General features: G+C 33.6%; 1 protein-coding gene across 1 annotated transcript; it reads left to right on the top strand.

The window, feature by feature from the left end:
• The first annotated feature begins 3024 nt into the window (after window positions 1-3024).
• On the top strand, window positions 3025-12301 carry LOC129303170 (protein VACUOLELESS1). Its single transcript, XM_054942284.1, is given in 16 exon segments — window positions 3025-3580; window positions 3583-4109; window positions 4570-4860; window positions 6140-6279; window positions 6443-6548; window positions 6646-6738; window positions 7645-7734; window positions 7817-7930; window positions 8117-8224; window positions 8319-8392; window positions 9022-9076; window positions 9538-9710; window positions 9929-10067; window positions 10373-10475; window positions 11039-11136; window positions 11803-12301. Coding segments are annotated over 16 exon segments (2532 nt in total). The 5' UTR covers window positions 3025-3324; the 3' UTR covers window positions 11968-12301.
• The last annotated feature ends 904 nt before the right edge of the window (window positions 12302-13205 follow it).

Here is a 13205-nt window from a genome sequence, read left to right as displayed (position 1 = left end):
TTTAAAAATGTAAGATATTTTTTGAAAAGTTGGATATTTAAAAATGTAATACATTTTTAGTCTTTTGAGGTATAATCATTACCTTTTTTTTAAAGTACCCCTATTAATAATGACTTTATATTTATTGTAAGGTGTTTAATAAAAATAAATAAAAAAATAAGATTAATTAAAAAATAAATAATTATTTTATTAAAAAATTGACATTTAATTAAAAATATTTTATATTTTAAAATGAAGGAAATAATACTTATACATGTTTACCAATAACTATATATGAAAATCTCGTGCGTCTGGCGGAAAACGGAACCAAGGGGGCCAAGGCGGCCAAGGCGGGGTCCCTCACTCCCAACACTTATGCTCTCCTTTTAGTAAATTTATGGGTATTGATTATAAAAGTTTTTAAAATAGATATTGGCCCCCACTCAATATTTTATTGTCATGTTGCCCCCCATCCATTAGCTTTTAGATCCGTTCCTGTCTGGTACTGTTAGTGGCATTGACGAAGTCAACGATGCTCATCTTGCACAAGTGCCTAGAAATATGTTCATGAAGGTAATAATGAAGGTCTTATAAGATATTCCGTTTGATTTTATTTATAAATTATTTTTATTAATTTTATTAATATTAATATAATAAAAAAATAAAAAATAAAAATAAATAAAATTTTAAATATAATTCTTAAGTAAAAAGTAAAACATAAATAATATAATATTATTTTTTTATCTTTTTTTTTATTTTTTAAAAATAATTTAAAGATTTTAATTTAAAACAAAACAATCCATTAACTAATGATTTATAAAATAGATTAAATTTTATTTATGGAACGTGACTAATATATGAGATCAGGAGAAGTTTGGTGACATTCTTCACGAACATAGGCCTGCAGGTAGCTAAGATGTCTGGGGGAGTTAATTACTTTATTTACAACGCATCACTAAAAACAGTAGACCTATTCCATCGATCTGAAGCATCGTTGCGATGCCATTTTCCATGGAAATGTTATCTCAACAAGAATCCTAAGCATATTCAGACAAGGAATCATAGGCTATGTGAAAGGATGAGATTCATTGTTGTTTGGTCCACGCCTCCTTAACCTTGTAACAAAGAAAGGACATTAATGTGCAAAATTTATTTGCTCTGTGTTGATCTTAACAAATAGAGAAAGGAAAAATTGCAATAAAGAATTGTTGGAGAAAATTTATATCAATTAAAGATTAATATAAATAATCTTTGATTAATATAAATATCCTTCAGTTGTCCTTAATTAACATTTTCTCAATGGAGAATACTTTTTAGACACAAACAAGATGGAAGAAGGAAGGTGAATACAAACACATATTTTATGCATACTTCAAGTTCAATAAAGTTCAATATTTAGAATATGTGTCTTTATAAATTGAATTAGACTTGTTAAAATGATAATTATAATATTTATTTGTCAATTTACTAAGACGAACTTGTTAATAAGATTGAATATGAAAATGTAATTTTTATAACTTAAAGTGTACTTGTCAAAATGCTATGCCATTTTGTTATATATTTTAGTAAAATTAAATTGTCATTTATCTAAGGGAAACTTGTTAACTTTCTTTTATGTGAAAACAAACATTAGTAAAGAAACAAGTTCACGTCAATTAAATCACAAGTTAGGTTAAGCTTTTGACATGTATATTTCATCTTAAAAAAACAACATGTGCATATCAAATTTCTTCAACAATTTTCCAAAATAAATCGACAAGCAAATTTTACTATAATAACAAGTTTACATATACTTTTGACAAGTAAACTTTTTTATAAATTAAACAAGTAAATATTTATAAAAACAACTTGTGCATAGTTAATTTTTTTTAAATAATTTTTTTAATAATTTAACAAGTAAATATTTATTAAATAATAAGTTAGAGTTAACCTCTTGACAAGTAATGTTTTAAAAAGTGAAAACTAAATTAATACTTCCTCGTTCCAAAATATAAATGGCTTTTTATAATAATTTGCATGCCAAAAAAATCTTTATTCTAATATATATCCACTTTCTTTGATCCCTATTATGGGACACATTCTAAAAGCATTTTTTAATTCTTAATATAAAGCATATTATGAGGTTTTAATTAAACTTTTTTAATATTATCTCTATTTAAACTCATTAATTATGTGAGATAATGCAATGCAAATTTAAAAAATATTTCATTTAAATATCAGTAAAATTAAAAGTTTATTATACTCTCAAACAAAATTAGTGACTTAATCACCTTTTTTTTGACTCCATGTGTCTTATATTAGGGACTAGAGGAAGTATTGTTTTTCTTTTTTATCCTTAGTTCTAATTTATGATGAATGAAAAAAATATCATAAATTTACTTACACAAGAATCTAGATTGATAGATATAAGGAATCTAAGATTTTTTTTTTACAAGGTAAAAAAATATTTTGAATTGAGATTAATTGAAAAAATGATTATATTTTATATAGGAGAGTAATATATATACATTTATACACCATATGATTAAGAAGGATTGGTAGCTTATTTAAGTGATAACCAATTCTTTCAGTGACATCTAGCAATTGCTAGCGATAGTTTGATGGTCAATGAGAATAAATAAAGGTTTTCTTTTCAAGGGATAATACTAATAAAAGACCTTGAAAATAATTTAATTTTATAAAAGGACTGATAACAAATAGATATTAACAATTAACAAGTGAATTTATTATTTTAACAAATTTCTAGCCCATCCAGATCTATAATAGACATTAAATTCTTTTAAAGGTCCTCAAGTGATATTTTTCTTTTTTTAAAGAATAATAACATATGAGGTAATTTGTATTTTTTTTCTTGCAATAAATTTTAATTCCATTTAGATTCGTGCAGAGCAAATTTAAAACCATTTAGTTTTTTTTTGCAGTAAATATTTTTAATTGGTCTTTGATGCTATTTCTCCAAAAACAAAGATAACAATAATGTAATATACATCAACCAATTTTTCAATCGATTCTATTCTTTCCCCTCCTATCAGAGAACACCACATACGTACAGTTCAGTCTGGTTCAATTTGTAGACAAAAAAACAACTATAATTGGTTATTGATTCAGTCTCTAGAGGACAGACTCTAGAGGAGCTTAGCGACAATGCATTTCTTCTGCTCTTCTGCCTTTTCCTTTAGCTAGGTTTTCCGATTTCTTATAGGTTCAGTATCTATAATCCAATTCTTCATTTTGTTATGCAATAAATCGTAATCCTTTTGGCTTCGATCTTTCTGCTTTTTCATATCTCAATTTCTATAAGAAGGGCTCAATCTAATCCTTCCCGAAAACTACAGTTTTTCTCCGATGGCGAACGTCTCGGTCGCCGCGGAGTGGCAGCTCCTGTACAATCGTTACTACCGGAAGCCTGAAATCTACCCTATGAGGTGGAAGCACATCGACCTTGGTCGCAACAAAGTTGCTTGTGCCCCTTTCGGTGGTCCTGTCGCCGTGATCCGTGATGACTCCAAGATCGTCCAGCTCTATGCCGAGTCCGCTCTTCGCAAGCTTCGAATTTTCAATTCCGCTGGCGTTCAGTTAGCGGAAACCGTGTGGAAGCATCCCGTGGCCGGCTTATTGGCATGGCTTGGACTGACGATCAAATCCTTGTCTGCATCGTGCAGGATGGCACAATTTATCGGTATAATATTCATGCTGAGCTTTTGGAACCGAACATTTCGATGGGCAAAGAGTGTTTCGAGCAGAACGTGGTGGATTGTGTGTTTTGGGGCAACGGGATGGTGTGCATTACTGAGGCGAATCAATTGTTCTGCATTGCAGACTTCAAAAACCCGAAACCCACTAAGCTTGCAGACCCCGCAATTCCGGAGTTGCCGCATTGTATGGCAGTGATCGAGCCTCAGTACACAATGTCCGGAAACGTGGAGGTGCTACTTGGAGTGGATGATGCTGTTGTTTTATCTGTGGAGGAAGATGCGGTGCAGCAATTGGGGGTTGAGATGTTGCGGGGGCCATTGCAGAAAATGGTAGTGTCGCGTGATGGGAAGTGGCTGGCCTCGTTTACACACGATGGTCGCCTTTTGGTCACCACTTCTGACTTGACTGGCGTTATCATCGAGAGGGAGTGTGAGGTTGGTTTTCGGTTCTCTCTTGCGACTTAATTTAGTTGCTACGGAAGAAAAAGGGGGAGGGGGTTACTAAGGCCGACACTTGATAGTATTTGCAGACAATCTATTCCAGTAAAGAAACTATAGGGTGCTGTAGAATTCGCCAATCACAAGAAATTCATGAAAGCTGACTGAGGCGCTCATAGAGAGTCGGTGTTTGCTTGCTAGTAGCAGAATTTTTGATTTATTGGTTAATAATTATCTTCTGAACTGTGTTGCAATCGAGATGTTACTTGTTAATTGCTACTGATAGCAGTTATACGTGGCATGCAGGACCTCGTTAATCTTGATAAGGAATTAACGATGGCTATCATATTTGCTCTATTTGATAGTTTTTCTACCTTGTTTATCATTTATATCATTCTTTAGGATTGGAGCTGCTTGTCGGATGCCTATAGCTTAATGGCTATTTTCATGCATGCAGTCAGGACTTCCTCCAGAGCAGCTTGCTTGGTGCGGAATGGACGCTGTGCTACTTTACTGGGATGACATGCTTTTAATGATGGGTCCTGACGGAGATCCAGTTCGCTACTTCTATGATGAACCTATAATTCTCATACCTGAGAGTGATGGAGTGAGGATATTGTCCAACACTAGTATGGAGTTTCTTCAGCGGGTCCCTGATTCCACTGTTTCGATATTTACAATTGGAAGTACATCACCTGCAGCTTTACTATATGATGCCCTGGATCATTTTGATAGGCGAAGTGCTAAGGTATGGGATTGTATTCCTTCAGCTATTTTACTGTTAAATGGTTGAGTTTAGTGTCTTGACAGTGTGCTTTTATTGATTTGACTAATATAAAATCAATTTCCATGCTTTAGATGTGTCTCTCTTAACTAATATATGAATATTGAATTGAGATTCCTATGTGGTTAACTGCTTATCTGATTATCTCTGCAAACTGCCCATTATTAATCTTTTCTAATTTTGTCTGGTACTAAACAAGTTTAGGCTATGGATAAGAGAACGTTTGAAAAATAAAAGTTACCAAGAAAATATCGCAATATTCAAGTCCTTTTTTTTTCTGCAGAGCCTAATGGGGTACAACTTTTCATTTTTGCCTCTCTTCATAATGTTAATGTTCTTTTAAGTAAGAAGCATTTCTGATCAAATACTAATTTCAACCCAGCAATTGAATTTTTTTCTTTTTTTCCCCTTTTTTTCTAGTAAGAAAATCGATTATATGTATATAGATGTCTTGCAATTATAGTCATAAAATTACGTATGAAGCATTGCCATGTTTGGTAGCATTGAATTGGCAAGGTGGAAATGGAATTAGAGATGGAATCTTAATTTAAGCATGATTGGTATGTAAGAGTTGCAATTCCTAAGAATCCTAATTCCACCAAAAATGCTAGAATCCAATTCTATCATATTGACCATGGAATTGCTTCAATTCCTTTGAATTCAATTTGTGGACCCACTATCCTCATCTTTTTTGTCCATTTATAACAAGGTAGGTCTTTTAAATTTTGAGAAAAAAGGACAATTTGGTCTTTTCTTATTTTAAGTACATATACAAATTAATATTATATTAGAATTACATCTTCATACCAAACACACTTTTAAAACTCAATTCTATTCCGATTCTGATTCCGATTCCAATTCCAATTCCGATTCCGATTCCATTAAAAACTCTTCCATCATACCAAACGAGGCCTAAGACGTCAATGTTGCATATGTTCAGCATGGCTATGTATTGATGTAATAGTATAATGGTATGCCCTGTATATAATTTCTGTTTTGGAAGTTGGAAAAAAAAAAAAAACCAAGCTGTCATTCTCAGCAATGGGACAATATGGCAAGTCCATTGGACTGGTTGAATCTGGGTTGACGATACTTGTGTAATTAAGTTATACAGAAGGGAAAAAACAATAAATCAAGCTAAGCCGTTTCTGTGAATTATGGAAGATGTAGCTGGTCTTTCATTTTCAACTCAATTTTACGGCATAGTTTTTTATGAGTTTCTTATATTCTTACCATTCACCAGGCAGATGAAAACTTGAGATTGATAAGATCGTCCCTTCCTGAGGCTGTTGAAGCATGTGTTGATGCTGCTGGACATGAGTTTGATGTCTTGCGGCAACGAACTCTCTTAAGAGCAGCTAGTTATGGCCAAGCTTTCTGCAGGTGAGTTTGATTTGGACTTACTGTAGCAATCACTGGGAAGAATGTCACAATATCTTTGGATCATGTTTTAAGCTTGTTGTTCCCAATAGTCAAGGACTCAAAAAGGACTAGCATATTTTTCTGATTTTTGCTCTCGGTAATGATATCCAGTTGACTTTGACAGCAATTTTCAACGTGATCGTATTCCAGAGATGTGTAAAATTCTACGGGTTTTGAATGCAGTTCGCAGCCCAGAGATTGGCATTCCTCTTAGTATTCAGCAGTATAAGGTCATTAAAGCTTATTTGTCTTGGCCTGCCCCCCTCCCCACCAAAAAAATGTCATATAATTAAGTTGATCTTGTACTGAATTATTTCTTACCCTCAGTTGCTCACACCATCTGTTCTGATTGGGCGCTTGATAAATGCTTATCAACATCTGCTTGCACTGCGGATATCAGAGTATCTTGGAATGAATCAAGTAAGTATATAGAGTGAGTTTGGTAATATCCAGATTTGAATTTTGTTTATGTCCACCCTTTTTGTCCAAGACTAAATTTGAAAGTATTCCCTCAATGTAAGTCGATTTTTTTTTTTTTTTGGGTTCCATGCCCCTGGGCTAGGTCACATCTTTTGGGTTCCATGCCCCTGGGCTTGGTTGCTTGTTGCTTTGCTGTTAAGGTTCATGTGTGTAGATGTTTGTCTTGTAAGTTATTGACTATTGAGCAAGTTATTTGACCCTAAATGTACTTGGATCACTATAAATTCTTAAACTTTGGTTCTTTGTATTCAAGCGCTGTAAACCAAAATGATTAGATGGAAACATGAATTATCGATGTTGCTAAGTTGGATTGGTATTGTGCTTGTGCTTTTGAGATTTGAAGGGATCTAGACTAGTCGATTGTAATGGAGAATTATGATGTGAAGCCATTTGAAGGTCAGCAACAGTTATTTAAATATTCTCGCCTTAAGTATAAGAAAAGTTTCAAATGCTTGCAATAATTTAACTTGGAATCTGGGTTTAGAGGAAGCAAGATGGCAGTGTTAATGCAGGAAAATACAAGAATTTGAGAATAGTCATCTGATGATGTTGTGGTGATCCCTGACCTTGTGCTGGCACTTGGCATCATTTCTTATATTGGAGAAGGGAAAAGATGTTGGATAAAAAAAAGAAAGAAAAATTATTATGAATTTTTCTTTATTTGTTCCTTTATTTTCTCTGTGATGGTTTTAAAAGAAAAAAAACTGAAACCCCAGGGGGGGGGGTTTAGACACTGGGCACTTCCTTTCCTGGTTTCTCATTATTTCTTCGTTCTTGAAATCATTAACACACAGCAATCTCCTACTCTCTGTATGAATTTGTTTTCCTCTGACTGCTTTTGCGTAGGAGGTGGTGATAATGCACTGGGCATGTTCAAAGATAACTTCATCATTGACTATTCCTGATGCCGCACTTCTTGAAATTCTGCTTGATAAGGTTTTTTTACAATTGGTGTCCTGTATAGTGTTTATTTATGACAAAAAAAAAATCATTAAATTATGCTTCTTTTGATTCCTAGTTAAAAATGTGCAAAGGCATATCCTATGCAGCAGTAGCTGCCCATGCGGACAAGAATGGCCGCCGAAAGTTAGCAGCCATGCTTGTTGAACATGAACCACGCTCTTCTAAACAGGTATTCTGTTTCCCTGTTTTCTCTAGTGGTATGGTGAGGTTATTAAACTGTTTGTGGGGCAGAATTTCTATCTTGCTTTTATAACCTCCCATTTGTTGGTTAGGGTCTACTGTTTATTATGTTTCGAAACATATTGCTTGTTCTATTGTTGATTTTATCATCATATTCATTAACTCTTTTGTTTAGGTTCCTCTGTTGTTAAGCATAGGAGAAGAAGATATAGCCTTGATGAAGGCAACTGAAAGTGGTGACACAGACCTTGTTTATCTTGTCCTCTTTCATATATGGCAAAAGGTTTTTACTCCAGAAAGTTCTAGGTATAATTAAATAGTTATGTTTGGAGAAAGGCAAGTAAATATCTCATGCATGAATTCTTCTATCGATGCAGAGGCAACCTTTGGAATTCTTTGGAACAATACAAGCCAGACCACTAGCACGTGACTTATTTATAACTTATGCACGGTAAGTTGCCTAGAACCGTTGTGCAAAATGCAGCTCAACTACACAAGGCAAGCCCATGTGGTTGAATGATAACTCTAGCCAAATGAGGAAATGAATTTGCTTATGATAATGAAGTTTTGAACAAATAATCACTCGGAAGTTGGAAGTGAAAGGACTAGGGTTGAACTTCAATAGTATATTTAATATAGGTTGAAGAAAGTGTCTAGGTGGTTTGTTTGTATTGTAAGTTCTGCTCTGCATGCAATTTTCAGTATTTTAGACTAGGAGGGATTGTGCTTATGAGCTGATATGAAAAAAATTTTGATAAAAAAATGAGAACTCAATGCATGCTGGCATCAATGAACCACAAGCATGGAAGGCATTGTTTTTCTCACAGAATTCCATCCAAGGATATCCCTGAAGATTAATCTACATGAGGACAAATGACAGATGCAAGGCCAAATTAACTAAAAGATGAACCTTCGTGCATGTAATGAAGAGAATATTGATGCACAGCACATACTTAACTCTATAGATTCATTTTTTTTTTTCTGGTTTCAATAACCAAATTAAAAATACGTGCTTTAAAATAATGAATTTTCTTCTAAATGTGTATCATTGTAGCAATGCTAATTATATTTTTATTCCAGGTACTATAAACACGAATTTCTGAAGGACTTCTACCTATCAACAGGACAACTTCAAGTAAGTTATTATCTCGGGAAATTATATGAATAATTTCAAATTAGATAAAATGGAACATGATGTATTTGTCATAGGTTGTGTTGCTTGGACGGTATTTTTTGAACCATGAAATTTTACCTTGTCTTCTATTCATGCAATATTGCAAACCTTATATATATGGAGTTGATAATCTGTATGCGAACATTTTCTGTCCATCTGAGTTTTAAGCTCTTCTTTGTTCCTTTTTTTCCTTTATTATATATGCCTTTTACTTTGAGACTCAATAAGGCTCTGGTCTACATGACTCTGCCTAATGTTCTCATTATTGATTTATTACTGTATCTGAAGTTTTATAATCATTGTTGCTTGTCTTGTTAAATGCATGCAATGCTAGTGAAGTAAATCCTTCTATCACAATATCTAGCTGACTGCAAGATTTCCATTTAGATACTAGAAATTCATGTAGAAATAAGTCCTTGTAGGATGTGGCTTTTCTGCTGTGGAAAGAATCATGGGAACTAGACAAAAACCCCATGGCAAGCAAAGGGTCTCCCCTTCATGGTCCTCGTATAAAACTGATTGAGAAGGCACAAAATCTCTTTGCAGAAACAAAGGAACATGTTTTTGAATCGAAGGCAGCTGAAGAGCATGCAAACTGTTAAGGTGTGATTATTACTTATATTTAGGTTATATAAATCTTCTCAATATCTGCATTTGTAGTAGGCTGCAATATACTGCATATTCTGGTGTGTTTATGTGATAATTCATATTTTATTTTCAGACAGTGATTCCGATTTTAGGAGGATGTGTCCTTGTTACATGGCTATAAATATCATTTAATAAGATTAAAATGGAAATTCTGATGCTGTTACCGCACTGCAGAATACAACATGAATTAGAAGTGACCACAAAGCAAGCCATATTTGTAGATTCAAGTATAAGTGATACAATCCGTACATGTATTGTATTGGGAAATCATCGAGCTGCAATGAAAGTAAAAACAGAATTTAAGGTTAGTTATTAACTTGCTCCTTCATCGTATCTCTTGAATGGAAAGAGAGGTTTCTTTTGTGCCTCTTTCAATCTATGTTTTTCTTGTTACATCAAGAGGATCAGAATTATTAACATTATGTATACCCCATTCCACCCTTATCACTTGAGCTAGCCTTAAGGTGGTTCTTTCTAACTATATTTTAATGGCCTACTAATTGAATAATGTAAATGAAATGTGAGCAATTATTGTTTTCTCATACCGTGCGGGACTAAACTTTTGGTTTCTAAGGCACTCATAAAATTTCTGTTGTTATATTACCTCAGGTGTCTGAGAAGAGATGGTATTGGCTGAAAGTTTTTGCTTTAGCTACCATCAAAGATTGGGCTGCACTGGAAAAGTTTTCGAAGGAGAAGAAACCTCCGATTGGTAAGCTTTTGTACTCCTAGTTAATTTTGAGGGAATTAAATGAACTTATTTTGTGAGCATCAACTCTAGATTCTTATCACCTTTGTGAGATTTTCTTAATTTGAATGGGATAGATGGTGAGGATCTTTTACTGATTACAGATTGGTATTGACCGTTACCTCTTGGAGGATATCTTATCCAGTGTTGCAACTCATTGTTCCGACACCCATTTCTGTTCTCCATCCTCTGTTTCCAATTGTGAATTTGTTAATGTACTGAAATGCTTAAGTGGGCTGGCCAAAATTGTTCTCTATCATGTAATAATCTACAGCTTTTGCCATGTTTCTCTCTTGTTCCTAGTTCTTATCAGTAATTTGGTAGAATGTGACAAGTGAACTAAAAGAGGTTGTTGATAGATTTTCTAATTTTTAATATATTATTATATTTATATTATTTTAGTTTTTAAAGGTCTCTTGTTTGCAACCTCTTTTCTTCACAATCATTACAAAATAATCATTGCATAGATTTTCGCTACTGGATAATGCATGATTGCTGCTCTGAAGTTCACATATTGGGATCTGTAGGTTACAGGCCGTTTGTGGAGGCATGCATTGAAGCAGAAGAAAAGGCGGAAGCTTTGAAATATATCCCAAAACTTGCAGATCCTCGAGAAAGGGCTGAGGTATTTTATAGATGCATTGAATATGGGATGCAACTATATTATTATTACGTACAATTACCCTTGAGAAAGAGCGGGTTATTTTATAGATTCATTGAATATGAGGTGCCACTCATAATTTTCATACCATGGTTTGACTGTTGTGCAAACTAGAGGCAGAATATTGGGTTTCATATTTTGCATTTGCGCCTGCTTTCAATAATCATGTGTCTTAGTTGTCAAATCCACTACACGTGCACTGTGCACAGATGGTAATATAAAATTTTAATGAAACTTGAGCTCAATTAATATTATTACCAGATTTGTGAAAGAGGGAAAAGCAAAACTTATACCAGTACCACAAATAAAAGTCACCTGGGCGTCATAGACATAAAATATGAGCGAAACTTATGCTCTTGTTGTTCTGTCATCACCTAACATTCACTATCATATGACATTACTAGCCTTAAAAAGTGACTGCAAATTGCCCCGGATAATAGAAAACTAGTTCCTGCTACTGTGCATTGTTGTGTTCCCGACTCTAGTTCATGAACATCATGGAAGAAGAGATTTTGGCACAAATATTAGAGCTTTTGCTTGCAATGATATAGAGTTTTGTTATGATTTTGTCCATAGGCAAGTTATGTACGCGCAGCAGTTTTGCTTAATCCTTTCTGTAATCTTGGACAGTCATATGCGCGAATCGGCATGGCGAAGGAAGCTGCGGATGCTGCTTCTCAGGCTAAAGATGGTGAATTACTCGGTCGTTTGAAATTGACTTTTTCACAAAATGCAGCAGCGTCATCAATATTTGATACTCTCCGAGATCGGCTGTCTTTCCAGGGTGTCTCATGATTTTCTTTTCTCAGGTTTTTATGTTTTTCTGTCTGTCTACCAGTTCCCTACTTATATCTACTATTTGGTTTTGATTCTATGTATATTCCCTTCGAAAATGAAATTATCTGACAGTAGTGAGTGGCAAATGAGTCGAAATGCTCTATATTGTTTTCTCATCATCCTCGAGAAGTTCCAAGAGTCTATTCTGTAATTTTTTTTTTAGGGGCAACTAGCGACCAATACAGTTGTGAATGAGAAGTGTTAACAGTTGGGTTTGGTTATTGTAAATTGATCAGTGATAAGTTCTTGGAGAATTCTTTTATTTTCATGAGCTGGGGTTTCCGAATTTCAACTTTTATGTGTTACAACTTGGTTGGAACTTGGAAGAGGTTTACTCCTTCCATTTTCAAATATAGAATAAAATAATTAATTCATAAAGTTTAGGGAAAGTAATTGAGTATAATAGTTATGTTTGAAATTAAAAAAAATTGGACTTAGTTATCTCTGGAATTTGTTAAAACAAATTTATCTAGTGAAAATAAATATGACTTTAACAGGACAATTGGGAAAGATGTGAGTTTTTTTTTTTGAAATTTATGGTTTTGTTAAAATAAAAATAGATATATGATGGTTTCTCTATATTTGAAAATGAAATAGTTTTACTCTATATTTCAGGAAAGATAATTTATGTTATCAGAGAAGCCTACTCTTTATGTTTATTCAAAATATGCCGGAAAAATGACAACTAAGTCCCTATATAAAGAAGCTAATACTAATTAGCATGGTTGACAAGAATGGGGAAGGGTGAATTCTAACTCGAGAACTCTTCGTTAATTTCAAGGATATATGGCTATTGATAGCATGATGCAAAAATTTGTCTATCAATAAAAATTTTAGTTTCAAAACCGTTAGAGTTGATAAAAGCAAAGACAACTTATTCTATAACTGACACTAGTGGTCAAACGGCATTTTGGATATTTTACCAGTGTCAAAAATGGCACCTCAAATGTTTTATAATTTCACTGTATTAAACAAAAATCACTAGTTCATAAAAAAGGAGGGACAAATTTGGAACTTAAATAGTATTAACTTCCTTATCACCGACTTAATTGTCATTTTCTGACTTGCAATTAATGCTCCGACGGCTAGAGAAACGCAAATGTGGTTGTGGAAAAGAGGGGGTGTTTGGATTATTATTTTGCTTAGCCAAACAGGTGCCAATTAATTCAAAGGTAAATTAAATTAATTTGCATAAA

This window comes from Prosopis cineraria, unplaced genomic scaffold, assembly GCF_029017545.1.
Source record: "Prosopis cineraria cultivar Desert tree isolate PC_DT_omini unplaced genomic scaffold, ASM2901754v1 PC2, whole genome shotgun sequence".
NCBI classification, from domain to species: Eukaryota; Viridiplantae; Streptophyta; class Magnoliopsida; order Fabales; family Fabaceae; genus Prosopis; species Prosopis cineraria.
The sequence above is the reverse complement of the archived record's forward strand: the minus strand, read 5'-3'. Positions and strand labels throughout refer to the sequence as shown.